At 44.4% G+C, this 23,248-nt stretch overlaps 1 protein-coding gene across 5 annotated transcripts in view; it reads left to right on the plus strand.

Moving 5' to 3' along the window:
* SYCP2 (synaptonemal complex protein 2) overlaps positions 1-23,248 on the plus strand; it is a 173,825-nt gene that overhangs the window by 88,101 nt on the left and 62,476 nt on the right. For 4 of the 5 annotated variants that reach the window (XM_053245388.1, XM_053245387.1, XM_053245385.1 and 1 more), the window contains exons 25-32: positions 2,433-2,469; positions 3,895-3,968; positions 4,052-4,109; positions 11,140-11,195; positions 11,497-11,548; positions 20,533-20,707; positions 21,181-21,242; positions 22,357-22,524. In XM_053245388.1, the coding sequence (XP_053101363.1) occupies positions 2,433-2,469; positions 3,895-3,968; positions 4,052-4,109; positions 11,140-11,195; positions 11,497-11,548; positions 20,533-20,707; positions 21,181-21,242; positions 22,357-22,524 (682 nt within the window). The remainder of the gene's footprint in view (positions 1-2,432; positions 2,470-3,894; positions 3,969-4,051; positions 4,110-11,139; positions 11,196-11,496; positions 11,549-20,532; positions 20,708-21,180; positions 21,243-22,356; positions 22,525-23,248) is intronic. The other variant, XM_053245390.1, reaches the window with a different exon arrangement.

The raw sequence follows: 23,248 nt of genomic DNA on the forward strand, positions 1-23,248 counted from the left end.
TTTCAGAAAACTTTTATTTAAAAAATTACAAAAATTACCAATATCATACATGTGGTCAAGCTCCTATCTACCACTTCAGATTTATTTTTTTAAAAACTATCCAAATTGTGGGGCTATCATTAATTTGTTTGGATAGCTCAGGTTAAAATGCTGGAAAAGGATAAATTTCAGTATGCTGGGGCTCATGAAATCCCCAAATATTATGCGGAGTTGTACTTGGAAAAACTAAAAGAAGTGCCTGTCTAATTCTCTGCTATGCATTGTAGCATCACGATTACACAAGTTTTAAAAATAAATGGAGAATTTGACTTTTCCCAGATACTCTGAAAATAATTAAATGATATGCGGAGTAAACTGTGTCACTGCTTGGAATATATTCTAGTATTTCAGAAAGACAGTAAAAATGAGAAAAAGAGCAAGAAACTCCCAGTGGGCCTTAATACTAAGGATTTCACATTGATTCAAAGACAAACTGACCATTAATAGCCATATTATTAAGACATCACATTTAACTCACTTATCACAAGAAGCAAAGTAAGAGCAAATGGATACAATCTTAGCTCATAAACTTCAGCTCAGTATTCACAAGCCCTTATTCTCTGTACATAGTGCCAATCTGAATATGTGTACAGTGACATATTATATTAATTTAAAAAAAATTACCTGTAGCCCCTTCAGGGGACATCTTAAAGGCTGTGGGGGGTCTTCAAAGTTTCCCCCTCCTCCCACTGGCCTCTAGGGCCTCACAGGCACCATTTGAGCATGTGTGGTGGTCATTTTTTAAAATATATTTTTTTAAATGGCCGCTGAAAACAAAATGGCCACTGTGCATGCTCAAATGGCCTCTGCGAGGCGTGGCATGCCCTAGGGCCTCACAGAGGCCATTTGAGCATGCCTAGTGGCCATTTTGTTTTGGGTGGCCATTTTTTTTAATTATTTAATTTTAAGAAATTGCGCCCCCCTTCAAGTGGCGCCCAGGGCACGTGCCCCCCCTATAGATACGCCCCTGCTTGCACAGATTTGTTTGAGCCTTGGAGAATATGGTTGCACATCATCATTGAGCACTGCAGTTTCATGCAGGAAACTTCTTAATTGCTCACAACTTTTCTCATTGCACTAACACAATGCTAGCCTGGAGATCAGCCCATGTCTTTTTCTCAAAAGAAAAAGCATTTCACTACTAATGCCATAGTCCCTATTGAAAACAATAATCTTTTCAGATAAAATGAATTGAGTTTACTGAACAGTTCATAGTTGGAACTATGAGCTACTGTTCACAGCTGGAATAGAATGAAAATGGTTAATACAGTTAGTTCCAAGTAGGGTGCCAGGCAGTGTTCTCTCTAATTTTTTTCACCTATGTGTGGAATGAGTTTTGTTCTGGGTGGCAGTATCAAAGCAATGTGTGCACACATGCATTCAGAGGGCATCCTTCCTGATTCAAACTCTGCGGGATCTAATCTTGAGCAGACATTAAAAAAAAAACTTGTGAGTGCACGCACATGTGCATGCCTTAGAGGGAACACTGGTGTCAAGGTACCATGGCAGCAGTCCTGAGTCACTTGCTTCCAAGCTAGTTGCAATTTGTAAGATACAGGTTGAGTATCTCTTATCTGGACTGCTTGGGACCAGAAGTGTTCCGGATTTCGGATTTTTCCGGAATTTGGAATATTTGCATAATGAGATATCTTGGGCATGGGATCCAGAGTGCCAAAACACAGCCAACAGAGCAGGCGCCAAACCGAGCAGGGAGTGGAGATGGGGGGCTTTTCCTTTTCCCTCTAGCGCCAAAGCAAGAACATAAAAAACATTAAAAAGCTTCACAATAAGAAAAGCTGCAACTAGAGAGAATTACAGACAAAACCCCTGTCACTAACAGCCTTCTGAAATAAGTAAGTTTTGACTGCATGTTTAAAAGCAGCAAAATTGGGAATCTGCGTGCCAGTGAGCTGAGGTGTTTTGTTTTTGTTACGGCATGGTGTCCGGATTTTGGAGCATTCCGGATTTCTGATGTCCGGATAAGGGATTCTCAACCTGTAATAGGACTTTGCAAGTAATGGCCAACAAGAACATTCAGACTAGTACTGCATATGTGCAACAGCACTGAGTTTCAGACTAAGGCTGTGCCACTACAAAGTGCAATTTTCTCTCCTGAAGCCTACAGAAGTATGTCCCTGAGGGTAATGTGACTCTCAAGGACATATTTTTCTGACACACAGTGGGATGACATAGCCTCTGTCTGGAATTCAGCACTGCTGCATAACTCAGTGCTAATCTGGATGTTCAGAATTGTAGTGATTTATTGATCAGGGTTTAATTTCAGTTATATTAATGCCTCTAAAATATGTCAAAGCAAATATATCTTTGCAAATGAATATTTCTGGTATGCGTTTTATTCATTTATATGGTTATTTTGTCCTACTTTTTTGTAGCACATTTTTGAATAAATCCAGTTTCAGTGTTAATAAGGTATGTTCATTTTTTCTGTACAAATAAATGTAGTATTGTCTTTTGAAATTACATAGATGTAAATAGAGCAGAACAAAATGTATATTCCTATAACACATTTTATATCTGTCTCTACTAGTAGCTAGTAATTATTAATTGGAGACTTAAAATTCCTTAATGAAATTTCTTTGTAAGAAATATAAGTTATTGCTAATACTTCATGCTAGGAGTTTGGCAGTAAGTTTTGTCATTTACTAGATGAAAGTATAAGATTAGAGAGAACAGATTTTCAAAAATAAATATGCCAGGATACTAGTACTAGCTGACATTCAGACTAATGCTGTGCTTACACAAAGGTGTTGCACTAGCTATTTCTGCTAAGTCAGGACATTGCATTCCAGAGTAGTATTGCGCTGGTGCATCAGATTGTTCAATGTGTTGGCTCACCAGGCAGCACAACTCAATGTGCAACTAGTTATGCATACCTTGTAGCACAACCTTGCCTGTTTTCTGAAGAAGGTGCAACATCGCAGAGCACCAAAACTTCATACACTGTCAGAAACATCTTAAATGTGTGCAACTTCTCTTGTTGCACTTGTGCAGGGGTTCCCAACCAGTGGCACTCCAGATGTTGCTAAACTACAACTCCCATCATCCCCAGCTACAACTTTGTGTGGCTGAGGATGTTGGGAGTTATATTTCAACAATATCTGTGTTCTACTGGTTTGGAACCCCTGTGCGAGCGCAACACTAATCTAGATGTTGTTCCCTATTCTATCATCTTTGTTGCGCAAGCACAACGCTTACGCAAGCAGACTGAGAGCACAAGGGATTGGGCAAATTTTAATATCTCTGCAGTTGCATGACCTTGCTTGAATGCAAATTTGTTCATTGCTGTAGCACAGTATTAGACTCTGCAGTGGATGCACTCCTGCTTCAGTAGTGCTGGCATTCACACTGGGGCAGCAGGGAGGCAGTTTTCACCAGTTTCCCCTTCCTGCCAGAGTGCTTTGTGTCCCTGAGAGTTATGTGACCTTCAGGGACATGTTTGTACATTGTACACAATGTTTCTGAGGGGGAAAGGGGTGATCGGTGAAAAGCACACCCTCCCCATGTGAATGTCCATGCTGCTGAAGCAGGAGCACATCTACAACTTGTGATTATTTGGGTTGTCAGCCATTGATCCTTGCTGTCATTACAAAGTCTGTTGATGTAATGGTCTGCTTGAATGGTGAGTACAAAAACTGTTCTATTGTGTGAAATAAGTATCACAACAATGATCATGGTGCTATATTGGAGGCTGTGCTTTTTAAATCATAAATATTTTCAATCATTCAGATTGCTTTCCTGGTGCAAATCTTGAGCTAAAATTAGGTTGCATGGGTAGAAATGTCAGAGGGGCAGGATCACAGTCAAGCCTGCTTTTCTAACTTAACTTTTACCTAGAGAAAAAGCCAGAATAAATCTTCTAGAGATCTGAAAACTACTACTCTGCTCAACATAACTACTAAACACCTGACGTAAGTAAACAGCAATTTCATACAAGTATAATCCTATTTTTGTGTAGCCATTCCATTAAATACGGTTTTATCTCTCTTTATAGGGATGATGTCTACAACTTTAATCTAAGTGGATCTGATGAACCTACAATAAAGCTTGGAGTAAGATTGATTGTTACAAACAATGTGGCAATAATTATAAACGGATAATAATCAATTGCAGTATTGTGTGCAGGGGTGGCCCTACCATCAGGGAGAGTGAGGCAGTGCACACACAGCAAATTTGGGGATAAAAGGTGCAAATTAGATTATTACTATGTTTTGCCATCATAGGTGCACCATTCTGCCTCATGCTGCAATACAGGCTCCACCTGAGAGAAGTTTGAAGTATTTGTGTGGTGGGAAATGGCTGATAATTTATAATAGTAATATTACTTAATCTGGAAATGATCCGTTGTCATCATGAGAAATGGGTTACTGCGCCTGCACAGGGACCTTCTGTATGGATTAATTAGTTCCTCTCTGGCACCCTCTCCCTGCCATGCATGTGCTCTGTGACTTCCTTTTCTCGGCAGTCGGGCGCCATTTTGATTAAGTTTCTTCTCAACCGCTGATGCTTTGAGACCTTTTGGTTATTGCTCCTCAGTCTGTAGAAAAGAAAGTGTTATTTTGGACAGATTTTACAGTGATTTCGAGACTTTGGACTGTGAGTCCCCTATTCTTTGTGTTCTGGGTGTTAGATTGGTCATTTGATATTCTACAGTTTTGCCGTTAGAAGGGAAATGGCTGAGAGAACGAAAACTACTTTTAAACGCTGCTCTCAGTACAGAACCAAATTGCCTTCAACTGATGAGCATGATCTGTGTTTTCTGTATCTGGGTGAACAACATGTCCCAGCAACTTGTAGGATTTGCCATTCTTTTTCAAAGCAAACTTTAAAAATCGGTCATTGAGCCTTAGGGTGACATTATATGGTGACGCGCTGCATCCACCGACGCCAAGACGAGAGTTGACACGGAGATCAGTCTCTACAGAACCAATGCTAAGATCGACAACTTGGATGTCGGAGTCAGGGTCTGTGTGTGCACAGTCTCAAACCCTGATGATCTTCAGGAGATTGTTTTCAAGAAGCCAAAGACGGCTGATACTGGGCATAAGAAACATAAGCAGCATCGTGCTGCTTCTGACAATGAATTGCCACCTCCGAAAAAGCAAAAATTGAAGATGCCATGCCCGTCGAAGTCGAGAATTCCTTCACTGTCGACAGTTCAGTCTCAGGCACCGTCGATATGGTGGACTCTTCGATATCAAAACCTTCGACATTGCGAGGCTCTCAGATGTCCACTGAATTTTTGCTCCTGCCGTTGACTTCAGTGCCTTCATCAACATCGGTGATGGTTGGGGTGCTGGCTGCCTCGGTATTGACGGTTGATACCAAATTTGGCACTTTTCATCGAAATGTTCTGAGTTCACCATTGGTGATGGTAGCTCCACAAGCACACAAGCCATTAACTTTGTCTCTGGCAAGAATGCATGTGAGGTCTCCACTACAGTTGTTCGATACCACTGATGACACCCTTCTGGATCAGGGGAATGTGAAATCTCTTATAAACATGTTGGATTCCTCCACAAGCACTCCTTCTGTATCCACGTTTCAGGGATTTCTAAGTGCAGGCTTAGACGATGATGCTGATGCAGAGGAGGACCTGACTCTGAAACCCCTTCAATGTCTCCTTTCAGAACTCAAAACTAGACCACTCTTTTCATCTTTCCAACCAGTGTGGATGGCGAGCGTAGTACTGTCGACTCCCAGTACTTCAGTGTGGAGACCAATGTCAATATTTGTACCTCCTCAACAATATATGTCACAAAAAGACCCTCTGCATGCTTGTGGCTTCAGGCGCAATTTGTCTCCAGCCACATAGCTGGATTAGACTGAATTCCAATTGTGGAAGGCTCAGTGTATGCAACAGGGACATGTGCCATGACAACCACCAATTACTACTCAGCAGCGGATGCTTCCAACACAACCCATTACCTCCTAGGTCCAACTCTGGGCTCCAGTGGCAACTAACCAGGGTGTTCAGATGGCACCAATTCCGATTGAGATACCATTAGCACCTGCAACACCTGAACTACCTCAGCTTCCAGCTGTACCTGCCAAAGGAACTTCAGAACCGCCTCCACTGCCCGCTGTGCTGGTTCCCGAAGAAACCTGACGACTCTGATGACTCTTCTGATTCTTCAGATACTGACACGGATGGGGGTGTGGGTGCATCAGAAAATCCATCAGATCCAAAACCGTCCACCTCACCTAACGAAGAACTCAAGTCTTATACTAAAATGATACAACAGATGGCGGAGATGCTGAGTCTAGAGATAAAATGCCCTCCCACATACCTTGAAGAGCCGGTCTACAAGATGATGGCAGCTGTTCAATCCACGCATCCTATCGCTTTGCCCATGTTGCCAGTTACTACGAAAGCAGCTAAAACTGCATCGGAGGTGTTACAAGCCTCTACACCGATGTTAAAGTGACTGGAGAGTTTGTAGCGTATTCAGGATGAGGATAATTCGTAGACTGCACATCCTCTTCTAAATCAGCACCGGCATAAAACCCCTTCTGACAAAGAGAGCAGAAAACTTGATGTCCTTGGGCGTCATGGCTATTCCACTGCAAGCCTATCCATTTGCATTTTGAATTATGCTGCATGCATCACCCATTACAATTATTGTTTTTGGGATTCCTTGCAAAAGGAAGTTGCTATGCTGAAACCCGAAGAGTTTATGAAGAGATATGACGAAGTGCTTAATAGGTCAGCAGAACTTACCAGGCAACAGTTAAGCACTTTCAAGCACCTGGAAGAAACTCAGTCCAGGACAATTATCACAGAAGTTTCTCTCAGGCATCATGCCTGGTTGTGCTCTACCACACTGCAAAATGACATGAGAGACTGGATTGAACATTTACTGTTCAACGGAAAGGGTCTCTTTAGTGAATCCACAGACACAACACTAGAAACGTTAAAAAAAACAAAGTTTACAGCCAAAAGTTTTTCAACTGCTGCTTCTAAAACTCAGGGTCCCTCCCGCTACTGTAACTATAACCATCAGCATGCTGGTTTCAGATATCAGGACCATAAGGTTTATAGTGCCGTCAGTGGCATGCCTGCAATAACTACTCCTTTGCCAAAGAGTGTCATCAGATTGGTCAGTCATGCTTTGGCATGGCACCAGATAACATCAGACCATTGGATTTTGAGGATTATCAACACTTGTTACACAATCAAGTTCAAAACTTTGCCAAGCTTCAAGGGTATGAAGATTACTCCCCCAATTCCAATGTTGTGGCAAGAGGTACAGGTTTTGTTAGAGAAAGGTATGATAGTACCAGTTCAGTGGACAGGCCTGCTGAAAGGATTCTACTTGTGCTATTTCCTTATTCCAAAGAGGGACGGGGGAATCAGGGCAATTATGGATCTCTGAAGCCCTAAAGGAGTTTGTCGATACATACAAATTCTGTATGACAATGTCACTCACCAAGGAGGAGTGGCTTGCTATGTAACATCTCAAGGATGAATATTTTCATATTGAAATTCAACACAACAACTGAAAGTACTTGCAGTTTGCAATAGGAGACTCAGCGTTCCAGTACAGAGTCCTGCCCTTCGGCTTATCTACAACGCTGAGGCTGTTAACAAAGTATATGTCGGCGATCATAGCTTATCTGCGAACACAAGGGATCATCGTGTTCCCATTCCTGGATGACAGACTGCTGGTGCACCGCAATAGAGTTGGAGTCACAAATCCAATATATCTTACAACTGTTAGAAGACTTGGGAGTCCAGGTATATAGGGCCAAACTGAAGCTACAACCAGCCAAATCAATAGACTATATTGGGGCAGTCTTGGATGTGCAAAGGGCGTATTTGCCACTGGATGAATACCAACAAATCTACGCTCTTGTAAATCTATTCAAGGACCAACCTTGGCAACGGGCCAATCAGATCCAAAAGCTGCTCAGTTTGATGGCCTTGTGCAAGGCAACAGTCCTCTACACTCGGCTGTGAATGCATCAACAGCAACTATGTGCGATTGTTTCACCCAAACATCAACAGTCAACGGATGCTACTAGACATTCCCCCGCCTGTTCTAAAATCTCTAAGATGGTGGAAGGTGAGTGAGAATCTTCTAAAGGGAGTGATTTTAGATCCTCCAACCTCAACGCAATGGGTCACAATGGATGCCTCTCTGTCGGGGTGGGAGTGCACACTGTGGGATTCATCTGTAATGACCTGCATTGGCTGACTGCCCAGCAGCTGTGAAACAACTCTTTTCAGAGGGGAAGGGGAAGCCGACGCCGACAGACAGGAACAGAGACAAAGCATAGTCACAAAATGTTGCAGGTTAGTACTGGGGATTCCACAGTCATCAGGATCAGGGGTGAACATGAATCATGGTCAGTCACAACAAACAGGTCCAGATTTGCAGGTCCAGGTTGCTCACGGTAAGGGCTGGTCACCACGTACATTTTTTCCAGCACAGACCCATCTTTCAGGCTCCTCTAAATAGGCAGTGTGCTGAGAGTCCTGCCCAACACTGCAGCTAAGCCCTGTCAGGAAGATGCAGCCGGGTCAGAGCTGGAACACCTGTTCATTCTGTCCAGCCTCTCTGATCTCCGGTGTTTCTCCCTCTGAGCCTGTACTCTGGCCAAACGTTGCTGTCGGGGATCTGGAGCAGTCACCTCGAATTCAATGACTTTGGAGCCTTCATCAGGAGGGGGGAGGGAAGGAGGCAGAGGGGCCTGCAAGACTGTCAGCTCTGGCTCTGCTGAGTTGACCAGAGTTTCAACCTGCCCCCCCTTCTCTGGGTCTTCATCTGAGGAATCCTCCTCCACAACCCCCATGGGAGTCATCACATCATCAAGCTCAAGGATCATGGTCAATACAGCAACAAAGGATGCACATCAACTTCCTAGAATTGATGGTGGCATATCTGGCACTGAAGTCCTTTGCACCTTTAATAAAGAACACTGTCATGCAGTTATGGATGGACAGTACCACGGCGATTGCCTATGTCAGTCATCAGGGCGGCACGGTTTCACACTCTCTATGTACTCTAAGCACACAACTGTGGAATTGGTGCATGTCCAAAAATGTTTACCTGATTGCCATCCTCATCAAGGGCATGGAGAACGTCTTGGCGGACGACTTGAGTAGGACGTTGGAGAACCAACAACATCACGAGTGGGAGTTGAAGCAAGCATGTCTGGATCGCTTGACCAACCTGTGGGGTGTTCCTCAGATGGATATGTTTGCATCGGCCACGAACAAAAAACCACTTTATGGCCAGATTCACTATATACACATTTTCCCCCGTAACAAGTGGTTATGCGTAGGGGTGTGCAATTCGGGTTTTCAGTGATTTGGTTCGGGACCCGAACCGAATCACCCTCATTCTGTTCTGTGCCTGAATATGGGCTTCCCGAATCACCCCTGGTTCGGGTTTGGATTAAATCTGAATCCGAATTGATTCGGGTAGGAAAAACGGGTCCCAGGGGCAAAATAGTGGGGTAGGGTGGTAGTGCCCAATGGGTGGAGGCTACCACCCAAGTTTCAGGGGAATTGGGCAAAGGGCTGATTTTGGGGGAATTTTTGAAGTTTTAGTGTATTTGGGGCAGATCGGGGGCATAGCGTGGGATCTGGGCAAAAAGATTGGGGTGGGGTGGTAGTGCCTAATGGGTGGAGGCTACCACCCCAATTTCAGAGTGATTGGGCAGAGGGCTGATTTTTGGGGAATTGTTGAAGTTTACGCGTCTTTAAGGTTTTTCTCCATAAAGAAGCATTGAGGTGTCAGCAAATGTATAGCCTCACGTGGGGGGCAAAGGGGTGGCCTAGAGCAATGTGGGGTTGTTGGTTGTGCCAGGTAGGGGCAAGGAAGCTACCTGAATTTTTTCAAAGGATTTGGGCAGAGGGCTGATTTTTGGTAAATTGTTGAAGATTACACGTCTTTAAGCTTTTTCCTCATAGGGTATACATGGAGCTTTCAGCAGCCCCATAAGTGCACTTGGGGGGTGCTGGGGTGGCCCAGAGCGAGTGGTAGTGTAGTGCACATAGGGTGCCAACCACCCCCATGGGTTTCTAACCCATGGGGTACAGGGTTCTGTTGTTTCTGAGGTATTCTGAGTGTGGATTCTATGATAGCAAATGAGATTTTCAATGAAACACCATGAATCCCCTCTAATTTGCTCAGGCAAAGATTATTACATTGGTTGGTGGAACTCATTTTCTTAATGTACAAATTACAGAACTAACAGCCTCCAAAGTTGGTAAAAGTACATTCCACAAGAGCGTACGCTATGTCCACTGCAGACTTATCTGGTCTTCACTTCAAGGACTTGTGTGCGGCTGCTATATGGTCTACATATTTACCTTTTATAAAGCATTATGCCATAGACATACATATGGCTTCTGAGGCCAAATCTGGAAGAGATGTACTCAAGAGAGTTCTGGATTAGTGGGTTGAACAGCTGCACCCTCCGCCATGGGGGAGAAAGCTGGTTAGTCATCCATTTCTCATGATGACAACGGATCATTTCCAGATAAACAGGTTGCTTACCTGTAACATGATGTGGAGGTGATTGGTTGTCAGTCAAGAGACTCACCCGTACCTCTCCGCAGCAGCATCTTAAAGGACAAGGCTGACTTACTTGTTTGGTCACTTGATTGGACAAGTTCAGGATCGTATGAACATAAGGCGGATCTGCAAGAAACTGAATCAAAATGGTGCCTGACTGCTGAGAAAAGGAAGTCACTGAACACATGCATGGCAGGGAGGGGCGCTAGAAAGGAGCTGATTAATCCATCTGGAAGGTCCCTGGACAGGCTCAGTAACCCATTTTTCTTGACTGACAACAGATCACCTTCAGATCATGTTACAGATGAGTAACCTGTTTTTACTATTAGTAAAATAGTAAAAATTGTTATTATTTCCTATGCTTGCAGTCATTTTGACTAAATCTCTATTGCCCTTGTAGAACTGTATAGTCTATCTCTAAATTTCATCACAAAAAATTCAAATCTGTGGTGAAATAATCTTTGCAAATGAGACAGAAAAAATAACTACAATCAATGACAATTATATCTGAGTTTTTTCTTTCTTTTTCTTCTTTTTTTCTTATTTACACTTTTAGATTCAAGAATTTCATCTTACAAAATTGGAAGCTACTTCAAACCTTTCAAAGAAAATGTAAGCATATTTACTGTTTGCTATATTTACTGAGAGCATATTTCTGTCAGTGGAAAAACCATTAGATCAAAATTAATTATGTTATAATTTTGTTGATAGTAAGACTATAAGTAAACATATAAGCAGGTTAAAAAAGAAACCCCTAAGACTTACAGGATACATTTACAATTTAGAGTGGTCATTTCCCAGACATTCAAGTAGGCAGAATGCAAATTAATCCAAATATAATATTTACTTCAGTTGTTTATTACATATTATCATAATCATTATTATATACATTATTTATTTTAATTTGTTTTAGGAATCATGATCATGAAGGAGAAAGCACAACCCAAGAGAAACAAGACATAAAGGTATTGAAAAAACAACAACCCTCTTAATCCAATCTTCCAGTTTTTTACACGAAGTTTATTCTATAAAGACCTCATATAAAGAATGCAACAGCTTCCACAGGTTATGAGGACAATGCATCTTTAAAAGTAGTCATTTATCACTACTGTTGTGAATGGATCATATTGGCCAACATTCTGGGTAACACAGCACACGTGCAGCAAAGAAAGAGCACATGCAGTTGCTACAGTCCAGACTAAAGCAGTGTGGGTGCTTGTGCAGTGCCTCAGAAGAACACCCCACGCCCAGCTCCCACACTACTTCAGTCTGGAATGCACAGCTGTATGTAGCTGTGCACTTCTTTTGCTACATGCATGCTGTGTTAGGATGTCACCAATTGTTATTTTCTTGTATATATTTGGGCTCAGCAATGAAACCTGAGAAACCTACTGTTTACTCTTACACACATGTGCATGTGTGTGTGCGCGCACACACACACAACTCAAATGAGATGCATGGAATTGAGATGCATGCATCTGACAAAGCGGGACCTAACTGACAAAATCTTATTTCACAATAAAATACTTAGTCTTGAAGGTGTCTCAGGACCCTTTGTTGTTTTAAAGATTGTGATCTTCACTGCTTAAATGAACTTGTACTTGAAGCTCTCTCTCCATTTCCATTTTTATTCATTCGTTCATTCATTCGTTCACCCCTTCCTAAAGTGGCTCAGGGTGGTTTACATTAAAATTAAAAACACATAAAACAATTTTAAAAAAATTAAAAACCATTTAAACCAGATTACAAGTAAAACTAAATATCATAAAAAGCCAGGCTAAAAGATGAGTCTTTAAGGCTCTCGTGAAGGTCTCCAAGAAAGATAATCCTCTTATATACATGGGGAGCGCATTCCACATCCCAGGGGCAACAATTGAGAAGGCCCTATCCCAGTTTGCCACCAGATGAACTGGTTGCACCTGGAGACTGATCCCTCCTGATGATCTTAATGAGAGGTGGGGATCTTATAGAGAAAGGCACTCTCTCAGTTAAACCAGACCTAATCCATTCAGGGCTTTAAAGGTAATAATCAGCGTTTTGTACTTTGCCTGGAAATATATCAGCAGCTAGTGCAACTGTTTAAGAACAAGTATAATGTGGTCTCTCCAGGATACTCCAGAGACCAATACGCCTGCTGCATTTTGAACTAACTGAAGTTTCCAAACTATGTACAAAGGCAGCTCTGCATAGAGTGCATTGCCAGCCTGGAAGTTACCAGCTGGTGTACTATTGATCTGGATCGAGATCCATCGACAGCCATAAGAGTGGGTTCTGCGCCTGCACAGGAAAACCCGCGGTAGCCATGCCTCAGCTTGCCTAGGCGTCGAAGCTCTGCCCACACGCAGAGCGTGCTATTTAAGAGCGGGCTGGACGCGACGTCCCTCAGTTCTTTTCCGACAGCCTTAGCGTTTGGACCTCGGTCTGCCACCTCTCTTGTTGGGAAAGTCCCTCGTGAGTTCTTATTTTTTCTTCTTGATTCATTCTAAAAAAAAAAAAAAGAGGACTGATTACTTCGTTTGACCCATTTTCGGCTAGCGACCTACTCTCCTACTTAACTCGGACTGTGTGACATGTTACGACTGGCTTTGACCCCGGAACGGACCTGACCACTCTTTGCATGATGTCTGAGGAATGGAAGTCTTTTAAGAGGTGTGAGGGCTGTAAAGCCAAACTCCCCTCTAAAGACTTGCACAATTTGTGCCTGATTTGCCTGGGGGAGGAACACAATGTCACCTCATGCAAGATTTGCCAGTTGTTTTCTAAGCAGACTCGGAAAAATCGGGCACTTCACCTCAGAGTGGCGATTTATGATGCAGTGCTAAGCCCATCGACGCTGGGCACTCCCCGCCCTTTCCCATCAACGTTGAACACATCACTGGGAAAACTGTTGGGTAAAGGCCCCTCAACTTCCAGCCGCACCTCGACATCGATGTGAGCACACGGCTCGTCTTCGACCCCTCACAATTTGAATCCTTCGACACCGATGTTAACACCGTCACAAGTGCACGACTCGCCTTCGGCTTCCCATAAATCGAAGACATCGACATCGACTTCGGCGCCTACAATGTTGAGGTCCGCTCAACGTATCTCATCGTCTACCGAAAGTGACCCTGAGGGTAGTGCGCAGCATGGACGTTCGGTATTGACAAAACGACAGGCTTCACCGGCTCCCCCGACACTGGGCCATAAGCGCCAATGTTTCGTTGATTTGACTCGGGACCGAACTCCTTCCCCAGCAGAAACACAGGGATCGGCTCTGGTACCTCCTCCAACCTCGATGTTGAGATGACTTTCCCAAGCACTGTATCAAAGCAACCACTGCATTTGGGACCGATCAGCGCCCCAGAACCATCGATGTAGAAGACACGTTCCTTATCCCCGGCATCGACGCCGGTCGCATCTTCTCCACCAATGCCAAAAGTGCTTCAACCATCGTTGCCTTCTGCTCTGCATACGCCAGAAGTCACGGCATCGAGGCAGGTGACACCGTGTCGACAGTCCCCGATGCCTACCTTTGATGTCGATCTCGATGCCGATGACAACGATGTAGGTCTCCCTGCGGCCACCTCGCACACGCTGCTCTCTATGCTTGATTCCTCTGCTAGCATACCTTCGACCTCGACGTTTCAAGGTTTTCCTGCTTCAGACATTGATCCTCCAGTGCAGCCTCAGTCTACTCTCACCGCAGCACAGTTGCACACCCCACTGCCGTGGCACACCTGCGGTTACCTCCATTCTGCCCCTCCACATGTACCAGGTTTGGGTCCGGCAATTACCACCACTTCTCCAGTCAGCGACACTGTCCGCCCGTGGAGACCTTCTACACCGCTACCACCAGCGAGACAGGTGACGCAAATTTCCGCTCAACAGCGTCCGATCCACATACCCACCTATTCATCCGCAGCGACCCAGACCACTTCACTGTCTGTGGTACACCAGTTCACCCAAACCAAGCCACCATTGATGCGGTTGGTATCGACACAAACTGCATCCCTCGATACCGCCCCAGTTACGACTGTGGAGACACAAACTGTAGTGCCATCATCTCCTGTAAGTTCGTCGGAACATTATGGCTTTTCCGATTTTGAATCGGATCCAGCCGGTGAGGACACTCCCATAGAGCCCCACACAGATGTGGCACTCAATGTATGTGTCTCCCCCAACGAGGAGCTTAAAGCTTACCATAAACATGTCCGAACCATGGTGGAGGCCCTGGGCCTTGACCTCCGCTCTGATTTAGCAACCATCGACGATCCAGTCTACAATTTCATGCTTCGGTCACAGTCTACTGCTCCTGTAGCCCTTCCAATGCTTCCTGTCATCATGCAAGCAGCGAAATGCGCCTGGGAAGTACTTCATTCCTCCACTCCAACCTCCAAGAGGCTTGAGAGCCTCTACCGGGTGATAGAGAAGGATAACACCTATCTGTTGAAACACCCAGTGCCAAACTCCCTAGTGATCGACTGCGCCACCATTTCAAAATCAGGGAAACGTCAAACCGTGCCACCAGAGAAAGAAGGCCGCAAATTAGATGTACTAGGGAGGAAATTCTATGCAACTGCTTGCTTGTTGATAAAAGTAGCTAACTACTCAGCGTGCAATGCAAAGTACACCCATTCCTTGTGGGACAACCTTTTACCGGATTTGGACTCCCTGTCCCCAGAGGAATTCAAAGTGAAGTTCCAAAAGACTTTAGAGGCCACCGGTGACCTCACCAGGTGCCAGCTAAGCATAGCCAAACATCTTGCAGAAAGTGAATCGCGTGCAATGGCGGCTGCCATCACTCTTCGCAGGCACGCCTGGCTGCGTTCTACATCTTTGCAACTTGACATGAGAGATAAGATTGAAGGCCTGCCCTTCAGTGGTTCAGGGCTGTTCAGTGAGTCAACCGATTCTACAATGGAACAGCTCAAGAAGTCTAAGTTTACAGCAAAGACTTTTACGACACAGCCCTCATCGTCCACGTGTTCATCCAGATACCATCAGACCTTCAGGCACTGCCCCTCATTCCGTATCCAGGAAAGGAAAGATTATAGGAAGTCCTACCAGCCCTTCCACAGGCGGACTTACCAAAACAAATTCAAATCCAACCAGTCCCAACATCCCAAGACTTCGGAGAACCAGAAGCGTCTTTGAAGACTCAGTCCGCCCACCATCACCTCTCCTCTACCCGTTCCCGCCAGCGGGGGTCCCCTTACATCAATCGCAGCTGACCATCAAGCTGTCTCACCATGCCCCCGCATGGCACCACATAACATCAGACCGCTGGGTCTTGAAGATCATATCTTCGGGGTATGCCATCGAATTCAAGACGGTACCATGTTTCATGGGAATGAGGTTCACTCCTTCATCACCGACCCTTCTAGAAAAGGTGAAGGAACTCTTGGAGAAGGGGGCGATAGATAGTGGGCAGACAGACAGGATGGCTTCTATTCCCTTTCAAATTCCAAAGCGGGATGGGGGCATCCGCCCCATCATGGACGTTCGCCAACTGAACAAATTCATTCACGTCAAAAAGTTCAGGATGATGGCGTTGCAAGAAATACTTCCTCTCCTTCAAGGGGAGTGTTTTTTGGCAACGCTGGATCTCAAGGACGCGTATTTTCTCGTCAATATATCTCCACACCATCGAAAGTTTTTACATTTCACGGTCGGCCACCAAGTGTTCCAATACAATGTATTGCCCTTCGGCCTGTCCACTGCGCCAAGGGTCTTCACAAAATGTGTGGCTGCAGTGATTGCTTACCTCAGGACTCAAGGGGTCACGATTAACCCCTTTTTGGACGATTGACTGTTAACATCAAAGGACAAAAGCATGTTACTTTCTCAGATCCACTTTGTACTGTCGGTCCTCCATGACCTGGGCATCCAGGTGAATTGGAAAAAGTCCCACCTCAGACCGATGCAGATAGCATCCTACATAGGTGCAGTACTAGACACCGTAAACCAAAGGGCATACTTACCGGAAGAAAGATACCTGTGTATATGCGATCTAGTGACTTCCTTTCAGCAACAGCCGATACAGCCAGCACAATCGATCCAATGCTTGTTGGGCCTCATGGCCTCTTGCAATTCTGTGATCCACTATGCCCGCCTGAAAATGCGCAAATTGCAACTATGGTTTCTCTCGGTCTTCCATCCGGAGAGACACAGCCAGAGGAAACGACTGCACATACCATCACAAGTCCTACGGTCCCTCTCTTGGTGGGCAACCAGCAGGAACCTTTAGGAAGGGGTTCTCTTCCATCCTCCGGTACCAATGATATGGCTGACAATGGATGCCTCCCTGCTGGGTTGGGGGGGGGCGCATTGCGAGGGCCACTGGACCCAAGGGAGATGTACCTTAAGCCAAACTTTTTGGAGTTGCTAGCAGTGTTTCATGCTTTGTGAGCCTTCTTACCAATTGTGGAAGGTGCGTATGTTCAGATCCAGCCGGACAACACAATGGCACTGGCATATATAAACCGCCAGGGTGGGACAGTATCCCGGAGCTTGTTTGCGCTGGGTGTTTAATTGTGGCACTGGTGCATCCAACACCGGATCTACCCAATGGCAGTTCATATCAAGGGTCAGGACAATGTCTTAGCGGACGATCTGAGTCACGTCTTTCCCCTGGAGGACCACCACGAATGGGAACTCAGCTCCAGATATCTCGACCCTCTCTTTCTTCGGTGGCTGCGGCCAACAATAGATCTCTTTGCAACCTCAAAAAATGCGAAGTGCGCACGCTTCTGCTCCAGGGCAGGTCACAACCCCAAGTCGTTAAGGGATGCTTTCCAGCTGGACTGGACGAAGGAGACACCATACATGTTCCCCCCACAACCGATCATAGCGAGAGTCGTGGCTTGCCTCCTGTCACATCCAGTAGCCTGTATTCTGGTGACGCCGTGGTGGCCAAGACAGTCTTGGTTTCCACAGGTACGCAGACTGTCCGAGAACCAGTTTCACCAATTTCCGCTGAAACCGGACATTCTCTCCAGGGACGAGGGCTATGTCCTTCACCCGGATGTGCAGACACTCCGTCTGACAGCCTGGCAAATAGGCTTTTGAACGACATCCTATTGAACCAAAGGAAAGCCTCTACTAGAAGAAATTACTCCAAAAAATGGACACACTTCAGACATTATGCAAAATCCCGAGGTTTTCTACCTGGGAGGGCTTCAGTCAGACAAGTGCTTCTCTATCTATCTACCCTGAAGTCTCAAGGCTTAGCTAATGTTTCTCTGAGAGTTAATCTAGCAGCCCTTTCATCCAGACACCCAGGCTGTGATGGCAAGAAGCTTTTCTCACATCCACTGAGTAAGGCCTTCTTAAAGGGCCTCTCCAACGCCTACCCTCCTGTGAAAACACCAGTGGAACCATGGAGCTTGTCCTTGGTACTCTCGTCACTTACACAGAAGCCCTTTGAGCCCATGGCCATGGCCCCCTTGAAGTTGGTTTCCCTAAAAACAGCATTCCTCATCACCATGGCACGTCGAGTTAGCGAGCTCACGGCTTTGAGGGTTGATTCCCCATTTACAACCTTTCATGAGGATAAGGTCCACATGTGTCTAGACCCCTCTTTTCTACCGAAAGTTGTTTCTAACTTTCACCTAAATCAGGACATAATTTTACCTACCTTTTTCCGGAATCCACAGTCAGCTCTGGAACGATCCATGCACTCGTTGGATGTGCGCAGGGCCCTCTTGTTCTACATGGCCAGGACAAAAGACTTTTGCTCCACTATGCACCTCTTCGTCTCTTATAAAGGGCCTACCAAGGGTTTGTGCATATCGAGGCAGCGCCTGTCCAGGTGGCTGGTTGACCTGATCTTGCTCACCTAAAAGCTGCAGCGCAAAATGCTAATGGAAGCCATCAAAGTCCACTCTACTCGGGCCTATGCTTCTTCAGCAGCGCACCTGTCGGGAGTTAGTTTCCTGGATATCTGCAAAGCAGCTACCTGGTCTTCCAATATCCCCTTCGTCAAGCACTACGCCATAGACGTGCACTCTGCTGCAGAAGCTAGCTTCGGGAGAAGCATCCTTAAACGGGTGTTGCAATAGCACTACTGCACCCTCCTCCATAGGGAGCTTGCTAAACACCCACTCTTATGGCTGTTTACGGATCTCGATCCAGATAAACAGGTTGCTTACCTGTAACTGATTATCTGGTAGAGATCCGTCGACATCCATAAGACCCTCCCGACCTTCCCCTCTGCAGTAGTGTTGCTTGGCTATGGGCATGCTGGTCTGCTGCTGCTGCTGCTGCTTTTCATCAATCTGCTCATCAAGCCTGAACTCACCTGTCTACACGACGGTCGTCCTCCGCGGTGGTCATTCAAGAACTGAGGGACGTCGCATCCAGCCCGCTCTTAAATAGCACGCTCTGTGTGTGGGCGGGGCTTGGACGCTTCGGCAAGCTGAGGCATGGCTACCATGGGTTTTCCTGCGCAGGCACAGAACCCTCTCTTATGGATGTCGACGGATCTCTACCAGATCATCAGTTACAGGTGAGCAACCTTTTTTTTTAGGTCATTCTTCCTCAGTGTGGGAGTGTCTCCTCGGATTGACGGGGTTGATCCTCCCCCCATCGGAGGATCCACCCCCTTAGGCTCCAGTCTTCACCCTGTCTCCCTCTTTTTCTAGAGGAGTGTTAGCTCATCCAGAACAGGAAGTTCAATTGCATCTTGCAGATTACAGCTCCTAATAATGAGCACCTCCGTCTTGCTTGGATTCAGCTTCACTTTATTATCCCTCATTCAGCCCATTACTTCCTCTAGGCAGGCAATTAATGGACTAATGCCATTTCCTGATATTGGTGACAAGGAGAAATAGATTTGGGTATCATCAGCATATTGATAACACCTGGCACCAAATCCCCTGATAACCTCACCCAGCGGTTTCATTGAGATGTTAAAAAGCATTAGTGACAGAATGGAGCCCAGAGGGACTCCATATAGTAGTTCCTATTTTGAAGAACAACTGTCACTAAGCACCACCATCTGAAATCTACCCAAGACATAGGAGCGGAACCACTGTAAAACAGTGCCTCCTATCCCCAAATCCCTCAGGTGATACAGAGGGATACCATGGCCGATGGTATCAAAAGCCTGAGAGATCCGAAAGAACCAACAGAATCACACTCCTTCCTTCAATTCCCTGGTGAAAGTCATCTGTTAGGCCGATCAAGGCCGTCTCAGCCTCATAGCCTGCCCTAAAGCCATGGCATGGGTCTAGCTAATCAGCTCTGGATAATTAGCTCTAAATTCTTGAACTAATGATAATGAAACTGCCACTATCATGCCACTGATATGAAACATAGCAGTTCAATATGACACATATTTGAAACTACAAAATTACTGCCTTGAGATTCAAGTTACATGGGCTTGACACTCTCTGGGTGCTTACAGACACCATAAGCTTCTTAAAACAAGCAGAGAATTCCCTCCACGGGTGATAGGCAGCAGTGTGGTTTGTTTGTCTGTTGGTAGTTTCTTTGCCCCCAAACACCCTGCCTTCACCCAGTGCTGCTCTGTTCCATCCTTTTTACAACAAAGCAAGAATAAAGCCTAGGGACTGGTTTGGACAAAATGCGATGGCAGATTTAGCCACGCTTAAAACAAACAAGCCAACTACACACCTTGGTTACAAAGGTCGGTTTGTTTGGCCAAATTTAACCGCAGTTGAATTGGGGAGGTACATTCAGATGGAAAAACAAACAGAATGCTGTAATTCATCCGAGCTTCTGTGTTGCATCTGAAAGTGCCCCCACACACACTATAAAGAGATACCATGTGCAATCGGTGGTCTCAGTGTCTATATTTGTCATGACAAAGTCCCTTGGATGGGGATTTAAATCAGTCAGGATTACTAATTTGTTGACTTCTGTGTGATTTAGTCATTACTAATCTGCATTGGCTCCTAAAAATCTGATTGCAAATATGGTTTATTAGTGTTATTTTGTTTTGTAGAACAGAACAAATAAAAATAAGCAACACCTTTTTAGCGACACAGACACAGAATATAGAGGTGATGATGCAATGACAGATATTAGCTGGCTGAGAGAATCAAATAGAAAACCTAAACCTCAGGTGATAGACTACAGCAGAGCCAGAAAACAGAAGAAATCTAAAACTCTGGAAGCAAGTAAGCTATTTATAACAAAATTTATACATGTTGTGTTTGGTATGCTTAAAACAAGCCTGATGATTAATTTCTGGAGTTGAAGGTGATATAGAACCATGTTTGGACTTTATTTCCTAAAATGCTTCAACAATGCAAAGTTAAAAAAACTACTTGCAGACCATCTATCACAGAAGCTTGAAAGTCCAAGCTTGTGATGACTAACATCAATAAACCAGGATTTGAAGGGAATTGAATGATGGATAGGGAGGGGATTTGCATTTGGATTCACCAATCACCATTGAAATCTAGGTGTTTTGATTTTGCATTTAAACTTATCTTTCATATTTCTATTTTGATGTGATCTGGGACAGGTTTTAGTAATGACTGAAAAGATTATTTGAAGATTTAAATACTTATTCTAAACACTGAAGTAGAATATAACTGGGCAGTATGAATTATGGACTTTCCCCTCTAATTAATGCTTTTCCCCCTAGAAAAATCCCCCATGACTTCACACATAAGGAAAATGTCTCCACCAAAGAAAACAAAAAACAAGGTATACCAGCTTTTCAGATGTTATTGCATAGAAGCATTGAGACTGAATCTGCTAACATGAAAAAGCACTTAATATGTTTTACTAATACCCTTTTAATAAATTGACCACTTAAACAAAATCAGTTCAGTCTGCTGTGAAACATGGGGAACTGCTGTCTGAGAAAGACCTGTCCAGGGCCTTCTTTGGGCATATGCAAAACTAATTATCCCGTTATTTTTATCCTGGCCATAGTGTCACTTTCTTGCGATGTGCTATTATACACTACTGTGCAACCTGCTGTATGAAGCTTATTGGTGTCCCTGAACCATTGTAGTTCCAGCCTCCCAACTGACAACCCCATCCCACTGTGATTTGCCAAGCCCCATTTACTGTGCATTCAGAAATTTTCCAGTGGGTGATGAGAAGTGAACGTCTAGTGCACCAAGGTGGTCTGCAACCAAGTATTGTACTTTGTAAGTCTGCTGATTCTATGAACAAGGTGTTTGATTCCTCACTGTTAATATTATTTTGTGAGCTCTTTTTGCGTGTCCTGCTGAAGTCAGTGGCTGACATGCTGTGCAGCCTTGCAAGGGCAGAGCCCATGGGCTTGTTTCACAGAACTCAGAGGGCCAGGGAGAACAATTTTTACTTCTCTCCCCTTCCCACAAAACCCAGGGATCTGACTGTGTCCAGGGATCTGACCATGAGGACTGTGTGAGCCTCATGGGCATATTCCTTGACAGAAAAAGGGCTCCTACAGAGAGGAAAGAGAAGCAAAAATCACTTCCCTCTCTGCCCACCCAGCACTGTGAAACAAGCCTCATGCGCTTAGTTAAGTCACTCCTTGTAAGGATGGAGCTCTTGCCCCACCTTCATAAGACTGTGCAACGTGCCAGCCAATATTTACCGTATTTTATGGACTATAAGACTCACTTTTTTCCTCGAAAAATATCCGCCAAAATTCAGGAGCGTCTTATATGTTTTAACAGTTTAATATGTTAAAACTCTGAAAAACTGGATTAAAATTAAGGTGCGTCTTATAGTCCGTAGCGTCTTATAGTCCGTAAAATACGGTAATACATGAATACATCATCCTTAACATTTAATACAATGTTCAAGATTTTTTTCTCTTAAGGTTCCTGTTCCTAAAAATCAAAGTGACAATGATTTTGAAAAAAAAGCACAGCCTACTAGATCAAAACAACCTAGAAGAGCAGCACTAGCCAAAAAATGCTATAAAGAACTTTCAGATTCAGAGACTGAGAGTGAAAAGGAATCTAAGAAAAATGCATTAAATGAACATGTAAGGACTATTTTTGCTTTCATTGTTATAAATTACTTTAAATTCTGTTAAGATTTACATTTTAAAGATTGAACAGTGAATTTCTATCTCACTGTATGTTGAAACTGGTTTTCAGGAATGCTGAATAGAATTTAGTAAATAGACATCATCATCATCATCATCATCGTCAGACAGGTGTTATTGACTGGTTTGTTTTATCCAGACATCGAGTCCTTCCCAAGGACCTGGGATGCCAGAATTTTATTGTCAGTGTTGTTGCTGTTGTTATAGATATCGTCGCAGAATATAGGCTGTTCCCAATAAAGCTGCTTTTTGTAATTGGCCGATGGTGATTTCTGTGGCCGCTATGGTGTTGAGGTGCTCTTCAAGGTCTTTTGGAACTGCACCCAGGGCGCCAGTTACCACTGGGATTATTTTGATCTTTTTCTGCCACAGCCTTTCAATTTCAATTTGTAGATCTTTGTATTTGGTGATTTTTTCTATTTCTTTTTCTTCTATTCTGCTATCCCCTGGTATTGCTATGTCGATTATTTTGACTTGTTTTTCTTTCTTCTCGACTACAGTGATATCTGGTGTATTGTGTGGCAGATGTTTGTCTGTTTGTAGTTGGAAGTCCCATAATATTTTTACATCTTCATTTTCTTCAACTTTTTCAATTTTATGGTCCCACCAATTTTTGGCTACAGGTAGTTTGTATTTTTTGCAGATGTTCCAGTGTATCATC

The sequence above is a fragment of the Hemicordylus capensis genome, chromosome 4 (genome assembly GCF_027244095.1).
Source record: "Hemicordylus capensis ecotype Gifberg chromosome 4, rHemCap1.1.pri, whole genome shotgun sequence".
Classification (NCBI taxonomy): Eukaryota; Metazoa; Chordata; class Lepidosauria; order Squamata; family Cordylidae; genus Hemicordylus; species Hemicordylus capensis.